This window comes from Tinamus guttatus, unplaced genomic scaffold, assembly GCF_059628265.1.
Source record: "Tinamus guttatus ecotype Peru unplaced genomic scaffold, ASM5962826v1 Tinamus_guttatus_pri_ptg000510l, whole genome shotgun sequence".
In the NCBI taxonomy this organism is placed as follows: domain Eukaryota; kingdom Metazoa; phylum Chordata; class Aves; order Tinamiformes; family Tinamidae; genus Tinamus; species Tinamus guttatus.
This window is the reverse complement of record NW_028289044.1, coordinates 2,237,187-2,259,242: the sequence shown is the minus strand read 5'-3', so window position 1 is coordinate 2,259,242 and position 22,056 is coordinate 2,237,187. Positions and strand designations below refer to the sequence as shown.

The 22,056-nt window shown below is 44.4% G+C and overlaps 1 protein-coding gene and 1 long non-coding RNA gene across 2 annotated transcripts in view; one reads left to right on the top strand and one right to left on the bottom strand.

Moving 5' to 3' along the window:
- The window catches only part of LOC148592825 (uncharacterized), a 168,496-nt gene that overhangs the window by 10,366 nt on the left and 136,074 nt on the right, over nt 1-22,056 (top strand). The window lies entirely within an intron of this gene.
- The window catches only part of NIPAL2 (NIPA like domain containing 2), a 48,204-nt gene continuing 38,986 nt past the window's right edge, over nt 12,839-22,056 (bottom strand). Inside the window, exons 7-11 of the mRNA XM_010226349.2 lie at nt 19,156-19,291; nt 16,648-16,736; nt 14,859-14,922; nt 13,446-13,540; nt 12,839-13,112 (exon numbers count right to left, since the gene is read on the bottom strand). Coding sequence (XP_010224651.2) covers nt 13,018-13,112; nt 13,446-13,540; nt 14,859-14,922; nt 16,648-16,736; nt 19,156-19,291 — 479 coding nt within the window. The 3' untranslated portion in view covers nt 12,839-13,017. The remainder of the gene's footprint in view (nt 13,113-13,445; nt 13,541-14,858; nt 14,923-16,647; nt 16,737-19,155; nt 19,292-22,056) is intronic.

Genomic DNA, 22,056 nt, shown 5'->3' with positions numbered 1-22,056 from the left:
TGAGGTAAGAGGCAGCAGTTCTGCTGCAAAGCAGAACGAGGAGCCCTTGGAGAGCTGGAAAGGTCCGTGGGTGGGAGATCCCAGGAGGGCAGAGGGGAGCCAGTAGCCTGTGCAGAGCTGCTGCACGGTGGTCGGCTGCACGAGGAGGGAGGGAGGGAGCAGATGGGAAAACAAATGGATGCTAAAGGTGGGGGAGGGAGGTCATGGGAGACTTCCTCTGAGGCGGGCTGCTAGAGGATACCCCTCTGGGACCCGAGGAACCCATCTCTCTCTCTAGGACCTGAAGCTGAATACAGATGAATGAAGGTGGGCGTCCCTTCAAAGTGGCAGCAAGGCAGGAAGTCATGGCCTTCATGGGAGTAGGTGCTCCCACACATAACGAATCTGCGAACAGCTTGCTCACGCTCCCCAGTAACCCATCACGAGTTCCCAAAGGATCTGCAGCTTTAAACCAGGACGCCTACCCTGGGCCACCATGGCCACCTCAGCACTCTGCAAGCGACGCTGCTGCTGTGGTAGCTCCACACCCTCCTCCTGCCTCCTCCTGCTCCTCAGGAACCCATTCCTGTCCCATCTCTCACTCGCTCCCACATGTCCTCTTGCATTCAAACCCCATCTCCCTGCAGGAAGGACCTCGTGCTGCGCTGAGGTGGGGTCCCCTGTGTGCAGCCCCTGTTCAGGCCGTGTCCAGCGTGTCCCACCTACGTGTGGTAGCCGCAGCCTCCGGGCACCTCACTGATGCCCACTGTCTTCCAGCTGCTGTGCCAACTCACGCTTGGGACCTGTATTTTAGCTATAAGATAAACATTTTGAAATCTGTCTTACTGGCGACAGTGCTGATGTGAGATGTTTTTAATTATCTTGGGGAAGTCTTCCTTGACCGGGCCTGTTTGTTCACTCTTCCTCTTGTGTTGTCAGTCTGTTTTTCTTGAAGATCTGGCCCATAAAGAAGCAGCTATTAGGGGTTTATTGTATATCATTATCAAGAAAAAATAAACTCCGTGCTCAAAAAAAAAAATTCCTAATTACAATTCTTTTTTTTCTTCTTTTTTTTTCCAAACAACTTTATAAAAGCAAAATACTCTGTTGTAAAAACGCTTACTCCAAATACAAATTCAAGCACATTTTGGTCTCAAAATGTTTTGAGTGATGACTGACTTAGGCAGGGAAAAAGAGTTCTGCCCATAGGGAGGTACAGCAGTGTTGGTATGGTGGGGAGAAGGAGGGATCCTCTGTTTTTCAGAATGATGCATTTTTGAGACATCGACGTATGATATACGCAGAGACAAGCAAGACCAGCTTTCTGCTATATTTCTCCCTATTTTACACACACACACATTTATATTGAGGAGGAAAGTGATAACAAGAGAGAACAGCAATGATTACTACACCTACTGATTTTATTATTCACTTTGCTGTGCGGACTCCTAAGCCACGTGGGTGTTGATGGTTGACTTTAAGAGACTTAATGCTTGGAAAGTCATTGGAAATTTTGACATTCGCAATGATAAATGTGCTCTTCACTTAGAGGAGTTTAGTTATCTTCAGAGTTATAGCTGACTGTAACAAAATTTTAATTTGTTTCTGTTTTGTTCTTTAGTATCTTTTGCATTATCCATTTTCAGAGCTAATGCCAGTATTTTTCAAATAGCCATTATTTAATTGCTTTCTTATTGACAAGGGGAAAAGAGATATCTTTTTTAAGCACAGCTCAAGAGGAGCAGAAAAACACCAGTGTGAGTACTGAAAACAGACTCCTCAATATTTATATGTTATTACTATTCAAAAGGAAGCTGGTGGGGGAAGGACGGGATCTAGTCAGACTGTTGTCAGACTGTTGTTTTATGTCTTTCGTCTGAGGCACCTCTCATTCACTGAGAATATACTCCCAGGCTTTTAAAATGCTGCTCCTCAGCCCAGAAAATGAAGGAAGCTCAAAGAACCACCTGGCTCTTTTTAAAGGCCTGTGCCTTTTGCTGGCTGTATCAGCTGCAGCCCACCCAGCTTTCTTCACAGGATGCTCTTATCCTGGTAGCTATTGATGCAACTTTTCATAAAAATGTTATTTCCTCTCGATTCCTGCAAGCTTTGATCCATCAGTGAAATCAGCTAGAACTAAGGGTCCTGAATTTACTCTCTGAAATCCGTCAGAACTAAGGGCCTCTGTATTTACGTCTCGGATTCTACCCTTGGTTTCCCAGGGTATTTTATTGTAGGCTTTTACATCTCAAATTTTCCACAAATGCTTGGAGATGAACAGTCCGGGTTTCACTTGCATTATGTTTTAAACATTTTTTTTGCTAGGAGTGAAAGAGTTAGAGCACTATTTTCTCCTTAGCTGTAAGCTCAAGAATAACAATGGAGAGTTTTCGTCAGCACCCAGCTCTCGGAGCAGTCCCCGTGAGCTTGTGGAACTATCCTCACAGGGCTGCCCTGTAATGTCATTTTGTGCAAGTGTTCTCAGGACAGTGCTTCTCAGCTCGGGCTCCAGGGACCCTCCACGGTCTGAAACATTTCAGGTTGTGAGATGACTCTAAAAAAAAAACAACTCTGTGACTTCCCCCGTCCTCCAAAATACCCAAACTCATATACATGTTGTCACAGCTTTCAAGGGATGGCCTAATTTTTAACTGATAATTCATGAAAACTCTTGCATTGAGATTGCACCTGTAGGTGTTGTCACAACTTTCACAGGGTGGCCTAATTTTTAACTGATTATTCATGAAAACTCTTGCATTGAGATAGCGCCTGTAGCTTGTTTCTCCAAAATGCTCAGGGATCTTCAGACTAAGAATTATGTAGAAATACATCTTCAGAGAAACGTGTCCACTATTTTAGTTGTTGTGGAAGACACGAAGTATCTGCCTCTTGAATCCCCTGGGCTCTCCAGAGCCTATGGATGTTGCTGCACAAGGCAGCTTCCATCTTCCACCACCTACTCAATATTCATGAATGAAGCACACTAGCTGTGGCAATGATAGCAATAAAAAGCAGCAGCTTTATATTGTTTTCCTCCACTCCTTGTGTCTCCCGGACACCATATCAGATGCTGCCTGAGTTCCTGTTATTTGTATTGACTTTTCCAGTATAAACATTGCTCCTGGGATACTCAGATACTTTGCCTCCAATGCAAGGTGTTTCCGTTCCTCCTCCCTTCCTCCGCTATACGGTGAGGGGCTGCTTCCTGGTGTGCACAGTTTACATTCCAGCTTGCAGTGACAAGAAGCCAAGGCTGAGCATAGCAGCTAAATCAGGCTGCAGCACAGAAGACTGAGAGAGACCTCCACAGCCAGAGACTCCTGTGCTAGTGCACAAACAGATCATACATTTTGCAAGCTCCATCTTAAAATTATTTAGGTTTCTTAGAAAACACATGGAAACATTTTTCCAAAGCTTGCTTCCACCAACGGCTGGAAGCTTTCTAATTCCAGATACGTTTTTATGGTAAATATAAACCTATTTATTCTTGTGCTAATACTGCTCTTTATCTTAGGGAATTGCTTGTACTACATACACACCGCAGGCCCTACCCAGCACTCACCAAATGCTGCAGATGAAGCTGATGTGAAATACTTCAGGGAGAGGATCCAAGCAAAAGATGACACAACACAAATGCGTGGAGAAGTCAGTCCTGCATCTTCGTAGCTCTGCCCATAGCTGGGGCTGAATGCCTCCCAGTAACCCCATGCTTTAAGGGTTGGTTCCTAGGCAGCCGATGGAAACCACAGCAGCTTGGATACTCCCTGGGGCTTCTGCAATTTGGGAACACTAATGTTTGCTCTTGAACTATAAAAACCCATCCTACCATGTTTTAGCACAGCTGTGTTTTTGCAGGTTTCTATCGTCTCAAACAATGCTTCACTACAGCGTGAGTTGCATTAATTGCCTTATTTTGTGCCATCTTAACTAGCTCTGCTAAAGGCTTGGTACATTAAAGCCACCATTTAGTGTAACAAAACAAATTAACATAAGCTTGAGTTTTGGCCAACCACACGATGCATTTTTGAAACATGATTTCATTCTGGCCAATGATTAATGATGACACATTTTAAAGCTATGATTTTATTTTATGTTAGAAGCATTATTTATGCATAGCTGGGAAGTATTTTCTCAGCTCCTAATGACATTTACTGCACGTTGCACAACTTGCAGTCTCCAGCAAATAAAGAGAAAAAAAAGGCAGCCGGAGCACAGAGTGGCATAGTGCTAATGGACATGTGAAAGCGAGACACTAATCCGGTCTAGCCAAAAGCCACACAAGGACCCAGGTAACCAGACACACAATGACACTTCTCCGCAGGTGACAGTGTTCCAGGCAGGCGGGTGACCTGATCGCAGGCACAGCTTGCAGTTCCATTTGCTTTTCTATTGTAAGATCCTGTTCTGAGTTGATCATAAAACTCTGCCAGACTTCTACCATCTGAGCTGAAATTTTCCATATGAGGCAGACACCTCAGGCTGCTGCTGCTGACGGTTATTTATAATCAGTAGGTCTGTCAATATGGTTTAACTTCTTCAAAGAAAAACGTTAACAGAAACTGTTTATTTCTTAACAAAACAACAGCACTGAATTTATTATTTTTTTATGTAGGAGGAAAGAATTATTTTTATTTCCATGCAAGGGTGAGCTCATTCATTTTGGAGGGGCTGCAGAGAGGGTTGTAGCTTGTCAGGAAACCATCATGCTGGCCTGGGGATGCGTTTTAAACCGTTTCCAAACCACCACTGGCACATGCCAAATAGGGACACCACAGCCTTTGGCCACCAAGGTCTGTATATAAGTTACCTGCAGTGGCTGAGGCCACTTTACGTCTGCTGGACACTTATTGCTGCTGCAAGTTGGAAGTGTCTCCCAACTGATGCCCTCAGTGATGCCCTCCCACTGCAAAACTATCTGCTGGGTGGAAAGACAGAGAAAACCCGACTGACTGACACGTGGCGTCTTCAACCTCATGCAAAGGTTTTGACCACCAGAGAGGCAACAGGCACATAACCTGAATGTACCAGGGCACTAGCGAGCCCTACAGAGCCCAGGGGCTGCCAGGTGCCAAAGGGCCTCCCAGGTTTAGTGGGGGCCGGGGCAGTTTGGCCAACCCCATCTGATAACGTCACGTCTGGGACTCCTGCAATTTCTCCTCAGGGTTTCATGCAAGTGTGGTGAAAGGCACAGCTTGGCCTGACGGCTGCACCATCAACGAGGGCACGGTGGGGGTGACATCAAGCCGCCCTCCCAGGCAAAGCTGCCACACAAACCGCCTCTCCCTCCTTCTCCTTCACTTCCCAAGGAACCTCTTTGCTTCCAAAACGCAGCTTTGGTCACTCACAGTTGAAGGGGGCAGCACAACACACAGCAAAGCGTTTCTTTGCTTTAGCGAACAACGAACGGCGTATGAGTAAACGTAGCCACGAAGACTCGCCAGGGCTGTCACCCGCTGCCTGCGGGTGGATGGGTTTCGCCCTGGGAGGATGGCTGTGAGAGGCCGGGGCGGCCCCGCACGGAGCAGGTGGTTCCTTTCACCGCGTGGCAGGCGCAGCGGCCAGGCCGCGAGGCCTGCGCAGCCGGCCAGACGGCGGCAGATGGCCTGCAGCTCGCTCGGCTCCCCTCGAGGGGATTTCTCATGTTATGTGTGGAAAAGAACAGTAACCCTTGTTTGTTATACGAGGCCTCGTAGAGTTTTGTTTGGAAAGCAGCCACTTTTAAGATAAAAAAAAAAAAGCCATTAAAAATATGAGTCACTGTAATCACATTCAAAGTGCTCCATCATGGGCTTTTATTTGCAAAGGCTTCGCTGCACAAAGCAGCTTTTTTTTTTTTTTTTTTTTTATGAAGGATTCCACCACAAATTGCCTCAGGTTAATTGAGGTGAAATTACCGATCTGCTCATTTCAAATCATCACGGAAACCAAGAAAAGCCTCGGGACGCTCAATTCAAACGGCAGGTGCTGCAAGAGCACCAGCAGGCCAGGCGACCCTGCTCAGTTGGGTAGCGTGTGACTGGGGTATCCAGACACCGTGCACAATTTCCTTCAACATGAACACACTTCTGTGCACCCACACCTCGCTCCTGGGTGGGCAGTGGGGAAACCCATGCCCAGTGCTGGTAAAAACAGCTGACAAACCTCCCGCTCCCTCTGCCATGCCGGGGAGCCTGCGGCACCTCAAGGGGGAAACATGCACATCCAGAGCGAGCTCCCGACCGCCTGGAGTAGCCAAAAGCCAGGGTGTCTGGTGGGGTCTGGTGCCTGATTCAGCATTAGTCAGTGCCCTGGTCTCTCAGGCAGTCAGATGCCCCAGCTGCCCCTTACAAAAGCTGAACAAGGAGGTTTGATTTGCTTTTGAGAGGCAGCTGGAGGGGTCCCTTTGCATCCAGCAGTTCGGCAAGGAAATATTCACCCAGGACACAAGAGAGTTGGTTTCAGCTTTACTCCCTGCTGGAGTGATTCAGACTTACCGTCCTACCTCAGAAAAACCTCCCGGTGAGACCATGAGCTGTGGGGAGAGGAGAGAGCAGAGGCCGTTCTGCTGCACGTCACTGATGAACTGCTCGGTTCCACCTGGTGCCCCATCGCAGCCTTGGGGCGAAGGCGCTTTCTGTGCTTCCAGATGCTCCTCCCAGACTCAGGTCTCTCCCTGACCTGCTGCACCCGTTTCCCCCATGAATCATCCTCCTCTCCAGGCCGGGGTGGCTCCCACATTGCTGGAGTGCTGACAAGGAGAGCTGCCTCTGCAGGGTCGCCCACTGCAACGAGGTGTTTCAAAAGAAGCTCTACCTGCTGTGAGGCCCAGGGCCAGCGAGAGGCTTGTGCAGCGTAAAATGTACTGGGCCCCCTGCTCAAGCCACCCCTTCAATGGCCCATGATCAAACCCAGGAGGGAGTCAGAAGTCAAACTGCTCAAGATCACCCAGGCTGACGCAGCTCTGGGCATGCATGGCTGCTGAACTGCGGTGGGGAACAGACGGTGCAGGGAGGTGGCCCCTGGGCAAGGGTGCAGGGTTGCAGCTTGGGAAATGGGGGGCCCCAGGCACTGAGATCACTGTGCAAGGTCTGTGCTACCTCTTCTGCAGAGCTAGGACCTGATCTGTACAGTGCTTTTGGTGCTGAAGCCAACTGCAGAATTCTGCAGAATACAGCAGAAAAGAACTGTAGAAAACTGAGGGCTCAAAGTCAGATGGTGGAAGCCTTAAAAGGGCAGTCTAGTTGGCTTAGCAAAAAATGCAGGGAATGATTTTACTGTGCTTTACTGGGGGACTGAGTGCTTTCAATTCACTGGTGAAAGACAAATAGCTCTAAGCTAAATCGAGGTAATTTAAAGTAGGCATAAGTAAGAGCTGAAGAGCAAACAATGACTCACTGCTAATACAGATGACTAACACAGTAGTAGATCCTCTGCCTTTGTGGGGTAGAGCACTGGGTGCCTTTTCATGTAGATAGATGGGCCAAGGTCCTTGCACAGGAGTGTTCAGAAAAGGTTCCCTGACCAGAGCTGTGCAAGAGGCCAGGAAAGGGACACTGAGCTTCCTTCTCATATGAGCCATCTGTCATCGTTCACACTGCACCAAATCCTAAAGTGCATTCATACACCTAAAATCCAGTCAATGGATTTTCAGGGCATGCCTGTCAGTTAACTATTAAATATTGCCCAGAAAAAAATAAATACACGGATAACTGTGATGCTTAGTAATATTGAATCATATTCCCCATCTCCTTTCCAGTGTAAAACACACAACAGCTGTTCTCATTAAACTAAAGAGACGCTGAAGCACTTTGTTGTTGTAGTCTATTGCCATATGACACATTCCCAGCAGTAACCTTCAGTGTCAGGTAAGAAGTGTCTATATAGCCGCCTCTGTGCCATGCAAGTTTCCTTTCCCATTCTTGGCTGAGTGTATCAGAGAGCATTAGACAGCATTCAGCTCTGGGCCTGGTACACGTGCTATTGAAACCCAAGAGCAACGCTTTTAATTTTTTCAAATGGAGAGAAAAGTCCTGATCCAGTGTTAATGCTAGTCTGGACTTACGCCCACCAACTATCAAGCAGAGACAAACGACAGTGCTGCTCTTACAACCAGCTTAATGGGTCTGGCAAGAGAACTGGCAGCAGACTCCAACAATTTCATCTAGAGAAGGCAGTGCCTAGTCCAAGAGTGGAAATCTCCAACTGGAGAGCTGGCAAGAGCATATTTGTGCTGGAGGCTTAAATCAATCATTTCCATTTTTCCCAGTGTGACCTAGCAAAACACAAAAACTGGCTCTTTCATCAGCGGCCGCAGTCCACTTCTTCTGTTCCAGGTGTTAATGCCATGAGCTACAGTGATATGTTAACTACTTGTAAAACAGTCAGAGGTAAACCCACCTGCTCAATTAGTCTTTTTCTAGTTTGAAAACTCGATAGTTGCCCTGTCTACCGAAGGGTCTTAGTTGTCCCTTGGATTCATCCCTCTGTGCAGCTCTCGGGACACGTTCTTAGCTCACCGTCGCCTTGTGAACTGACACACACTTCCCTGGCACCCACAGCTGAGGCACTCAGCAGTCAAAATGCTACTGCAGACAGTGTGCTCTCCGGTGCATTTTCTCATTTTATATTTTCCCAACTTTTCTTCTATCAATATGTTCCAAAAATATGTTTATGTGCAGGCCAGGGGCCCAGACCATGTACAAGTGCTCTGAGCAGATTTAATACACAAGAAGAGGACAAAGAGCCTTATCAGTTGTGACTGCTCGATATGCAGTGATGTATCTGCCAGTGCTGCCTACCTCTGTATTAGAACTTAATGACTACTTTAGCTAGGGAACATGTCATCAGGTGCCTTGTAAACTTCTCTCAGCTTCAAAAGGTCAAACCATTACCCATCCACCAAGAGAGCATTTTACTTTCTTTTCTCCTTCTCTAAGCAAAGAAAAAATATACTACATTTCAAAAAAAAAAAAAAGTCCAACAAATTAAAAACACATACAAAAATAAATGTTGTCACTATTTGTTCACTGAAATCTCTGATTCTGTCCCAGATCCCAGGAACATTGCAAGCTCAGGAGTTCTCAAACTCCTGAGAATCCATAAAATTATTTTTTTCTTTATTTTTTTCTCTTTGGTCAGCCTCAGGTTGTAAATCTTCCAACTTGGCCCTCCAGTAATAATTAAGGCAATTAGCCTGTGTTAGCCTTTGGACTCGTCACTGAGACAGTCCAGCTGATTTCTCCAAAGGCAATAAAAATCCAAAACATTTAAACAAGAAAAAGGCTGAGCCTCAGAGGACTATAACAGAAGTGCAAACTGGAAGACAGGTCAATCTAATCATTTGCGCTCCAGACTTATCAAAGTTAACATTTTTCTCTGCAAGCAGCCAGCTTCCCTGCAAGCAGTGGGTTGGAAGGAGACCTTGCTCATAAGAGAAGACCACTTTAAGACCAGTGCTGAGGGCACTTGGTCCCGGTCCAACCCTGTTTATGCACTTGATAGCAAACAGTCATTGGAAAGAAAAGGAATCAGTCCTTAGAACAAGCTGTGTAGTTAGACACGTCTGTGCTCCTAGCTGACCTAAGGATTCTCCTCATGCCACAGGCTGCCTATCTCTGTGCCAGGTGGATTCACCCAATTCTCAGCACACACAGCATGGCAAGTCTGGCCCGCTGCTTAGCTTCAGAAGTCAGGCCCTTAAAACCTAAGCATTGCCAAAGGCTTTGGGACACGTGTTTGGGACATGCTGGCACGTGAGGAATGAGCTTAGCAGGATACCTGCCGCATGATGAGGCTCTTCAAGAGGGGGGAGATAATGCAATAGCTGCCCCGGCTAGAGGAGGGAGGTTTCCTCCCTCTCCTTGTTTTCCTCTGCTTCACACCAAATGCTCCAGCGAGTTGCACCCATGGGCCACCTCCACTCACTGACCTTCCAGGCTGAACCCAGGAAGGGAAAGAAAGTGTCTCTGCAGGGTTAGTGGGTTGGACTGGCTCACCGAGGCCGTAGGCAGTGCAGGACCTCGCAGCCAGGAGAAAAACGGTGACACTTCTAGCAGTACTGAACTGTTCAAGCAGCTCATCATATTTGTGAAACCAGAGCTTCAAAGCAGAGATGCTCTTTGAACCACCAGAGAAGCCCCTATAAACTCTGACCTTTCTCCCTGGTTTTAGGTGAGCCAGGTCCCTTGCACACAGAGCCTGAGCACAACCATAGCAGGAGCAGGGAGTAGGGCTGCCAGGTGAACACCAGGCCCCCATCACTGGCAGATGTGGGAAGATTAATTTATTAATTTATTTTTTGCCAGCTGAAACCATTTGGCAAAGGCAACCTGATATTTTTATGGCAAAAAATAAATTGCTTAACTCTCCTCCAAAATTCCCATTTCCAGGCCCGTGGCCAGTTAATACTTCATCCTTTTCTGCAGTATTCATCAGCAGTGGAACAAGCACTAAATGAGTCCGGCTGGTTCTGATCTACAAAATCCCAAACTGGAGCCTACAGGGATCACGTGAGGTGCTGACTGTCCACCACGCCTTCATTTATTTTTATTTCCTCAGATTCCAGAGAGTATGTACTCAGGAAAGTTCAGTTTGCAGGTGCAAGTTTCACAACTTATATCTGGTGCAGATTTTTGGTATCAAGAGAAACACAGGAAAAAAAATCTCACTATTAAAGAAAAGAGTTCCATGGATATATTTGTATTCCAGTGGAAAGGATTTTCTTTTACAAGAAAGAAATGGTCTGTGGTCTTTGTAATCCAAATATCACAAGCACAACAAGCACAATCTGAAAATGACAGTGATTAAGAATTGATTCTTAAAACAAAACATGTCCCCTTCTTTGCACAGCAGTAATGAAATCTCATCACAGAGTTTTTGGCCCTGTAATACATTAGTTGGAATGTGTCCACATCTCAAAATCATGCCAAATGACATTTTTTAATTGCACGTAATTCCTGCTGGAGTTTTGCTCCATAAATTAATTTAAATTACATTCAGGCATACAGAACAAATTTTAACCCACATAATCTTTGTATAAGCCCCCTGGGAGAAAAAAAAAAAGGGGGCAGCACTGAAGAAGAATTACAGTAGTTTAAAATAAATAATAGCTTTTGCCATCAAATTCTGCATGCAATTTCCTACTCAAAAGAAAAAAAATCTATATCTGCGAACCCTTCCTGTCTCCTCCAGCCCTCCCAAACCATGGAAACAAATTTCAGAAAGATGCCCAAGACCAATAATTTTAAAAAAGGATCAATAACAATCTCTTTCATCCTCTTGTTTCCTAGGTCACAGGAAGAAAAACTATAAGCCTCCGATTTCCATCTTGAGCACACACTTTCACTTGAGAATTAGAAAGTGGCTTAAATCTGAGCTGCAAAAGAAAGATGGAGGCATGCCTTTATACCCTGGAGAAAGCATAACAAAAAAGTCTGCATTTTTTATTTTGAGCTTCAGAAAATTGAACTTCTGCTTCCCTTAGACTGCAGGAGGAGGGAGACGAAGGCCATGACCAGGCAGCTGGTAAGGTGGGACACTGAATTTTGCCCTGTGCCAGCTGGAAAAGATCCAAGTCCAAAGCCAAATTCATACCCGCACTGAGGCCTGCCTTCCGGACGGTGCTGCATGGGAAGGACGATAGTGCTGTGGATACTTCGTGGTATTTGAAGGGAACCCGTCTTACTGCTCTTTTGCTGCACCTATTTTAAAATGAAATAATTGCTTGGAAAAGCAGGAGGTGCAAATTCATCATACCCTGCTGAAATGAAGTACACCCTGCACAGGGCCTGCATCCGTTACTGCAGATTAAGTCTGACCTAAAAGAAGAGTTTTGCCCAAGACTTCAAGGCCAGCACTGAGCCCTTTTCCTGGGCCCTTCTGCTCGTTCCTGCAGCCCAGCGTGTGAGGGATGCTCCGTGTGGGCCAGCAGTGCTTAGCGGTGCTGGCGTGGATGCCCACAGGGAATTCCTTACCAGAGGCCGGGATTGAGGCACACAGAGGCCTTGCTGCCTCCCCGACCAAAACCCAGCCATTACTGTGGCCTCCATCACTATCGGCTCCTCAAACAAGTGCAGAGAAGTGACCTTTTTATGAGGAAAATGTACGCCGTCAGCATGGCTTTGTGATGCCGGTTTCTCCAGCCTGCCCTCGTGAGGAGTACCATGGATTTAGGAAGGGTGTGGGACTGGCCCTGCACCCTCTGCTTTTCCCTTTAGAAGTATCTTTGCAAACCACACCGAGGAAGGGAGCCTGGCTCCCCTCATTTCCTCTGGAGGACTTCTCACTCTTCTCACTAAAAACTTCTTTCCCTGAAAACAGATGCTAGGCCTCAGGCTAGACTCTACTAACACAGCTTCTCCCCAGCACAGTCCAATGCAGGAGACTCTTCTGGGAAGCTGGAAAACACCAAGCTCCGCTCCCCAGCTCGGCTTGGCTGAGCCGCCTCGCCACAGCGTCCCTGCCCCTACGAGGAAGGTGCTCTTCTTGCATATCCTTCCAAGATAAGGAAATCAGCCTGATGGGAAGCAAGAAGCAAGTCAGAACGTTCCCACCGTACATAAATTAAAATACATTGTGTATAAATGTTTGTGCACACAGTTTTTGACTGTCAAACAGAAAGGATTGGGTTTTTAAAGGTATTGGACATACAGCAGAATACTTGAAGTCACTTATGAAAAAAATTCTCCTCAGTCCCCATTTATCTTTAGGCATCTAAGCACATCTGGGTTTCAAAAGCAAATTTTTAAAATCCTGTTATATGCCTGTTTGCATTTCTAGGCAATTAAAACTAAAAATAGCTCTAAATCATCATCAAGAAACATTTATAGCAGGAGAATGTTCAGTTTCATTACCACTTACTTAGTTCTTCTTAAAGCTTCCTTTATCTTCATAACACACCTGGGACAGCCATGGGATAAATTAAGCAGGTCTAAATATTACTATGATACATCAACATACAGGTATACAATAAATACTTGAATATATGCAGAGAAAAGGTGCTCCTGATCCTTGTCCCAGTGATGTTCCTCTTGCTAACTGGCAAATAAGCTGCTTTTTCTTTCAGCTTTGAGGTTTCCCCGTGTCATCTTCATTACTCAAAGTGCCATAACACAAATGGTGAGAATCTGGCTGTATTTTGCCTGTCACTTTTTGTCCTAAGGAATGAGGGTGAGGGAAAGGAAAAACAATAACTTTATGAAAACTCTTAATAAAACAAATCCCCCACCAATCCATCATTTAAACATTCTTTGCTCCAATAATAATTGTTTTCACTTGACTGGTTGTAACAATAGCTTGGAAAAAGTATAAAAAATTCCTTGAAAAATCTGTTGGGAACAGGAATAGAAATTAAGGGAACAGTATATTTATTAAATATGATTACAGAGCATTCCTGACTGAACTCACCCAGGTCATCCCATTATCTGACAAATCAATTTTAAACAGAGAGACAGGAGAAAAAAAAAAAAACAAACAAAAAACCTACTTACCAGGAATGTTTCCACAGTCAATATAAGGAATCTGTAAATGTTCTTTGATTCTATGTCTTGTAATTAAAAATACACCAAGAAAAGAAAGGAGACACCTGCAAAAAACAGTGACATGGTATAACTAGAGGCAGTAATTGCACCTGAGATGAGGATTTGTTTCCACATTTCTTTTTCAAGGACTTCCAAACCTGAGCTGCTCAGCTTATAAGAAACTTTTGCTCCTGGCCTCTTTATAAATTCAACTTGGGCTCCCTGTCAACCCAGCTTCTGCCTGCTGAAGCTTTATTATCACTACCAAGGGCTCTGCAAATAAAATTACACTTTCTGCGACATAGGAACAGCTGCCTGTGAGCGTAAGAAAGACCACTGTATTTGAATCCTTGAGCACATCTTCACAGAGTGTCTGAATTAGTGTTTCAGCATTTCCAATTTCATTAGCAACTCAGTCATGTTGCAGACAGTCAACATCTCTGTTGTTTTTCTCATTTGACTGTGTGTCTCCGGGGCAAGCTGAAAGCCAGGAGCAATGAGAAACTGCTATGCTTGGATAAATCTGTGTACTCTGGGTTGGACACACAGTCACTACTTCCTGCCTGCCAAATACATGGAATGAATTTGCTCATCTCCATTTTCTGTTGTATTTATTGCCATCAAACAACATAGTGGTCCTGGGTGTCTACTGCAGTCTGACTGCAGGGGAAGAAGATGTCTGCAGTTGTCAGCCCCATTTATATGACAACGGTGAAAAGACACACGACCAAGAGCTCAGGGGAGATGCATTCAACTATCACATGCCCGTTATCAAACAACTTTCACCTGTCACCTGAATTGTTACTACGCTGGTAGCCAGCCGTGGATTTGTGCTCTCGCCTAGCACTTCTTCAAACATTTGCCATTAGCAGCTTCGTAGCGTGCTCTGAACTTTGCAGGAGGCATCCTGTGCCTTCCTGAGCAAAAGGAGACGGAGGAGACGTATTACAGCACCGCCTTGCAGGCAAGCAAATCCCGCAGCTACTGGCAGCAGAGAACAGCTGGACCATGCAAGTGGAAGGGAACGTGGAGGGACATTTCTTGCAGTCATAAAAGTCTCCCCTATAACATGATCTTTGGAGGAGAGCAGTGATCTGTCCTTCCTGCTGGAGGAACACATGCTGCTGGGTTTTCATTCCATCATGGGATTAGGAGTTCATAAGTGCCTCACATTTTTACATATTTGGATTCAAAAACAGGCCTCCAAACCCCCATAGCTCTGATATTAATCTTTCCTTTAATGTTTTTTATCCTACTGTAATGGCTATTCCATAATACTTTAATAACAAGGCAGGTTTCTTCTTACTGAGAAAAGAAGGCACTCTGCAAAGTACTGTTGTTTCAATACAAGCTTTAGTGCAGATTTTCAGCCGATACACTTACCCGAACAGAAACATGAACACACTCAGCAAAGCTGCACTTTGGAATTCCTGATAAAATATGACCCCTGGAATGTGACAGAAACAAGAATTGCAGATCTTGACTGGATTCCAAGTGATATGAATTACAGCTGGGAGGGTCAGGAGCAGTGTCATGCTCAAATGGAGCAAAAAAATCCCAAATATGGTATTAATACACATTATGGGGGGTTCACATTATACGTCCATATTCTATCATGTAGGCTTTCTCAGGATACTGTTTGGGACTGGAGAAGATTTAGTTTATCAGGCTGGAGCGCTTGCTGTTATTAACTGCACAGATGCAGGTTTTTTTTTTTTTTTTTCCTTCTCTGCATTGTCAGCAACACAGACTTTATACAGGTCAGGCTCAAGGTCTTATTTGCAAGCAGGGTCATACCAGTGTAGCCAACAGGTTCTTCGAGGATTTAGTTAAGCCATTCCAACAGGCCATCTTAACTCCAATTAAGAATAGGTTTTAGATAACAAGCATTATCCCTGATATTTATACCAAGTTAAGAGCTCCAGCAGCCAAGTTTGCCAAATCTTTCTGGCTGAAGGGATCACTAACTCTTTCTGGTCACCCCTTCTCTAGGAATTAGCACTTCTGCAGTGGTGGTGACACAACCAGATGCATATCTGGATCTCAGCTGCCCCAATTCACAGCCAAATGTGTGAGCTTTAAACCACTGAGGAGCATAGTTCTACTGAGAAACACCAGAGTGTGAATTGGAGCAGCTGAAGAGTGAATGTATCTTCAAAGACTGCAACTAGGAATGGGGGAACTGCTAAAGAAGGTGCCTTCTGCATGTACCCCAGCAAGATTCAGCAGAGTTTGTTCTCCTGAGCTCTGCACTGGTTTAACTAACCTGGTGCAAATGCATGTGTATCCAGTCTCAAAGCTATTAAGCTGTTCCTGAATAGTTACTTGATCTTTTTGGGAGGCAAAAAGCCAAATTCTCCATATGGTCACAAGAATGCAACCCCCTCTTGGCCAAAGTCTCCTCTCAGTCACAAAGTGTAGGTCTCTTCTAACACAGGTGCTGAGGCAATCTGTGCATGAAGCTAACTCCCCTTCTCATTAACGGCAGCTCTGCATGAGAAACTCCTGCACAGCAATGACAGGAAAGCCCCCAGTGTGTGTTAAAATGAGTCATAAATGTTATAACAACAGGATCATTTGGGCTCATTGCTGATACAGCATCTTAGTCCTCCTCCCTGCTCATATTCTTACACTGTGCAGCGTTTCCAAGATTTGCAGTTGCTCTTTAACAACACTGAGTTCAAAGTTCTCACCCAGAATAAAATGTTAAATGCTTAAAAGGTCTTCAGAGTCATTTTATTTCCTTCACTTAACCTAGAATTCCGCCTTCTGAAACTGAATATACACTAACTACTATGAAACACAGCTGGTTGTCATTTGAGTAGTTTGCCAGGCTGTTAAAATTACTCTACCAGTTCGGATATGGAGAGGCTGGTGTACACATGGTAAATGCATTTACTGGATGTCAATATGAGGCTAGGACAAATGTAGGTATTTCCAGTAACCCAGCAAGGCACAGTAAACTTTACTTATCAAAAGCTAGAGTTTGTTTATTTTTATTTTGCTTTAAAAGTATGAACTTACTCATTATTCAGAACTTAAACACCTGTCAAATAAGAAAAAGTTATTCTGGTGGAGACAAACATGACTGGTTTGCGTTCCTGTCAAAGGTGATAATTCAAGCTTGATCCTTACAAAATCATTCCATAGAGACAGCAGGCCAGAAACAAACCTGAAATGATGGCACTGGTTGTGGAGAGCACAAAATTGATGGGCACAACTGCTGTCGTTTCGTACAGCTCCATGGCTTGATTCAAGAACCTGGAAGACAAGAGTTATTGCACAGGAAGTTCATTCCACTTCAAGAAAGTCTGTGCAAATTAGATTTGCAATTTAATGTAAGTTTAATAATAAATCTGACTGTTTTTCACCATAATTCCAAACTATCCTGGACAAATGGATAATCATATTCAATTTGCCTGCTGGGTTTGACTCTGCAGAGCCAGAAGGCTGGAGGGGATTCCTCTGACCATGGGCCTTGAAAGTCCCTGCAGAAAGGTTCACTGGAAAAAATGTTGTCTGCCACAGGTAAGGAAGGAATGCTACAGTGTCACTGCCTAAGCTCTACATCAGTTTTTGGAAGCTGTGTTGCCTTCAAGCCGGCAGGGACAAGTTGCTCTAATTTAAACAGGCTGCATAAGGGTATATATCCAGCATGGTAAGGCTGTCGGTGTAGGAACAGTTCCATTTTGCTGGCGTCCACATTGCTGCCTTTTTGGTGCTGCCGCTCAAGCCAGCTTGGTTAAAATACACGTTGGTATGTTCATCCATGCAGTCCCACACCAGTTTATGCGGGGTATACTGTCTTGCCAGGAAAGTCTGGGAAGGTGGCTCCCAGCCTGTGCTCCTTGGGCTGGAAGCTCTGTGTTGTGCTTCTCGGAAAGGCAAAACAAAACCACACCAGGCTCGTTAGCCAGATACAGAAGCACATGATCATACTCTGCAAGCAAGTCTGCAGATCAAGATGTTGGTGAGCAGGCTTTGGAGCAGCCCTGATGGTTTGCATCAACCGAAGAAAAGTTAAATGAACCCACTTGTAAAGAGAACGGTGCTATCAACCTTTATGCATGAGGTGACGAATCATGAGTGTGAACCCTGGGAGGCATGAGCAGATACTGTGTTATCCTAGCAATGCATTTCAAACAGAAAGAGAAAAATCAAGAGACTGTGGAGTGTATTCAAAACCTATAAAAAGAACCATGTTTAAATGTTTCACTGGTACAATATAGTAGAACAGTAAAAATCCAAGCTTGGATCTGTTTTAGCCATTAAAGTAATTGCATGGTTATTTTAGCAACTGTTGAACAGTCTCCATGGTGCTTTAAAAATAAAGAAATCCTACATATCCACAGCATAGTCAGGATTTTGAAGTCATTGAAAACACCTCATTATTTTCTCCCATTTGCAACAAACTTGGTCACAGGGACTAAAGCAGTGATACCGGGGCTCAGAATTGAATCCAGGAGGATGTTGCAGCATTGACTGTTCTGAGTGAACACATGACAGTTAAATAAAACAAAAGAGAAAACAAAAATAAAATGGAAAATCTAGACAGAAAGCAGCACTGTCTCCTGTAGAAAATGTGCCTAATGGAGAAAAGAGGAAAAGACGCTGAGCCCAGGGAATGAAGTGGGCACATTTCACTTATCCCCTAATTCTGATCTAGCAAAAGAAAGAAAGAAAAGAAAACCTGGCAAGAAGGAGAGGTTAATTTGGGAGCTTCCTATTTACTAAAACTTTTATTTCCTATTTTAAATGGCCTGAGCTCTTCTTCCAGCGAAGACAAGCTGGATGTAAATCACTCTCTAATCTCTTGCAGGGGAGTTCCTGAGTCAGCCATGGAGAGTCACTGCATAATAACGCATGGACTTCCTGAGTCCACATGGGAATGATATGTTCTGCCACAAGAAAGCTGGGTTGGCTCTTCTACCGGAAAATAATCATGCAAGTAAACACTCAGGCTCACACTGGAGCAGTCTAGATGAGATTATTGAATGATGCTATCAGCACCTGAAGCAGAGGGACCGGCATGAAGGGAACGGACTCTCCGTTCAGCTGCAAGCAATATTTTACTGTGCTGCCACCCGCAGCAATCTGCAAAGGCAGCATGAAACGATCACTTAACAGGCGAGAGGCCAGCAGGGAAACCCCCCATGTCCCCTGCTCACCAAAAGTTAACTGTTCCTGAAAGAGACGCGGGGACACAGGGTAACGAAGCAGTCACATTTAAAAGAACGGGGGAGAAAGTAATGGCAAACTCTCTTCTTCAGCCTGATGAGTGACATACACCAGGAAAAGAGAGGTGCGTAATGAGGGTATGTGTGGCTGTTGGATTATTCATCAGTGGAGGTTTTTAAAAGTAGCAGCCAAAAGCATCAGGAACATAACTTTCTTCTAATAAGTTCAAAACCTGTGGTAGAGCTAAAACTGAGTTTGGAAAAACTGCATGTGAATTAATAATGAGAGGAGGTAGCACCTTGTGCAATTAATCAATTACAAACTGAGCAATAAAGTCTAAATAAACAATATAATCAACTGCAGGCAATTCATGCATCTGTCAAGGCTCTGTCAGGAATTTGTTGCATTTAACTGTAATCTGTATCTGAGTCAATAGCAATACTAAACAAAACTGACAGATAAATGGGTACAGAGGTTAGCAGATTAGTAGAAACTCACTTACTTGACTTGGAAAGCACAAGTAGCTGCCATTAAAATGCACATGATATAGAAAACAGGATAAGCAAGCTGCATTTTACCCTTCACAGAGTGTGTTATCATGCCAGCCACAGCCTTCACAGCAATGACCGTCAGCGAGGCTGAAACAAAAAGGGAGAGATTAGTAGGGCAGCATCCACAGCAACTGCCTCAGAGCATCAGCGAGGGAAAACAATGTGCCAGGTTGGGCTCTCCCATCTAAGGAGAGACCAGAGTAGAGTTTTGATGACTAAATCAAAACACATGAATTTATGAACCCTTTGCTAAGCTACTGCCTAAGCTCAGAGTGACATTACCTCCACGTGTGCTTTGTTGTTTTGCTTTGAAGTTCTTCTGGCATTGAGGTCTGCAACCCTGCATCTACCCAGGATTTCCCCATGTTCAGTAGGGTAGGTCAGGTTGGAGTCTATTTTATATGCAGGCCTCATAAAATCCTGCAAGATAGGACTCGGTGCGTGTGTTTGTGCATGAGAGTTTGAACTTAGACTGGGAAAAGAGCTGAATCCCTTCCCCACATTTGGGCGTATGCCTTAGACACTGAGGTGTCAGACTGAACGGAAAGCAAGGCCTCTACATCTTCCAGACATACTTTATTTAGCCCCAGCTGCTAATTTGGAGCCCATGTTGTATTATTCGGGAGAGGGTCAGAGGCTTCTCATTATCTGCTCAAAGCCACTGGGCATCTCCTTCCCAGCATGTGATACTGCCAGCCCAAAGGTTTAAAATAACTCCCCACCCTCAGGATTTCTTTGCTGGGTAGGGAGCTGGTGAAAATCAGACAGAGTTGACCCTTCAGGCTCCATCGAAAGGCAGCAAAACTATTCCCATGAGCTATAAACAGAGTCAAGGCAACTAACACAGGGGCCTGCATTTCTTTCCAGGGGCCGGGTTCTTCATGCCATGACTGGATTTTGCTAACAAACAGAATATTTAAGTAGCGTGTTTTTAATCCACTTAGCTATTGCCATTCTATCACCAAAAACGAATCTTGTTCGAGTGAGCAGGCAAAGATTTTTATATATGTTGCCAGTCCAGAAAAGTCTTGCAACACATCATTTAAAAAAGAGGCTGACAGCTCAACTATGCATCTAGTTCAACTAGATTTCTTTTTGGAGTGTGCTCTTAGTTTTTTTGAATCTAAGATAAGTAGTTTGTAATTACTCAAGTAAAATGTAACAAATTCAAAACAAAGTAAGAATAATAAGAGTCAGAGTGTAGAAATGACCTTAAAAGAAAGGTAATTAATCATGAGGAACACAGTCCCTCAGCTGGGATCCACCTTCTTCAGAATTTGGGAGTGTTTGATTTCAGTTTTCTGATTCATCCTAGTACAGATGCAACATTCAGATTGGCAAGGAGATCTGCACTTTCCAAAGAGGGATGGGAAAAAGGTGGGGGAAGAAGGAAGGATTCAGGTCTGGGGATTTGATTCCAAGCATTTTTCTTGCAGCTATTCCAAAAGTTCAGAGGGAGTTTAAGAACTGCATAATGATCCTCTTCACAATCATGGCATAGAGCTTTAATGACAACCTTTGCTCATCATCAGCATTTCACTTCTCGCACCATAATTGAAATAGGTGGAGTTGTTTAACAAAGTAGTACTCAAAGTAATGCCAAATTGCGGACAGTAGTGGTACTAATGATATGAGAAAAGAAAAAAAATACCCCCAAAATGAGAGTTGCACTGTAAGATGATGGAGTTATTGTCTTAAAATACTATTTACATGTAAAAAATGGTATTTTAAACTGTGCATTTGAGGGCAAGGGCTTCAAAAGAATTGTTTCTGATGGTAGTGCAGTTTTCATCCCCTACATTTTTAACAAATCAGAAAAGAAAGCATAAGTCTTTTTTGAAAAGCAAGATGTTCTTTTAGTTAAACTAGCCCTGGAATAGTTTTTGAAACATACGAAATGGTTTTGCTATCTCTAATAGAATGACCTCCCCAAAGCTCGTGTGACAAATGATGTCACTGTCCAGCTGTTGGAGCAGGAAACTCAGAAATCCCATTTTAATCTGAAATTTCTCCACTGAATTTATGATAACTCCCAGTATATATACCCATGAGGTAAGATGATTCTTACCAAGTCAACTCGCAGGCTTGTACTAAGCAAAGTGTCTGCAAATTTTACGATTAGTTCTGTATTTTCTTCATAATAAAAGTAGATCACTCTGTATCCAATGAAACACAAAAGTTGCATCCTTTTTAGAAAAGCTTTTCTACATTTAATTTATATCAGTACAAACCCTCTTCCAGGAACTTATCAGCGCAAATGTTAGAAAAGGCAGAAATTCGCCTACACAAGCTGTCAAAAGGAATTTTCTGCACAGAGCCCCCAAATGTTGTCCACCACTCTTGTAGCCAGGGCTCTCCGAGGACTGTTAATGTGTCTGATGATGGAGAGCAAAGTGCCTGGGCCTTCTCTCAGGCCTAGTGAACCAGAAAGGCTCCCCAAGCCTTTGCTCAGCAGAAGGGTTAGAGAGCAGGGGACTAAAGGTAGTTTTAGTTTAGGGGCTGCCAGGCACCAGGAAGGCTGCAGGACTGGAGCCAGCCACAGTTCTGGATTTCCTGCTTGAGGGCAATGTCAGTATTTCAAAAGTTCCCATGAAGCAGAACTTGTTTGTCTGTGTCTTTTTTAACAGAGCAGAAATAATGACACATTATTTCTGAAGCTGCATATGCTCACCCAAACCTCAGCAGCCACTAACTGAATTTGTGACTTTTGGGTTGATTTCAACCTGACCACCAAATACAGTTAGTTTCTGCTGGGGAATCTAAGGGTCTGGAGCAGCCTGTGCATCTCTTTGCTGTTGGAGGTGTCTGGGCCTCTGGCTCCACAGTGAAACTCGCATCCCAACCCGTGCAGA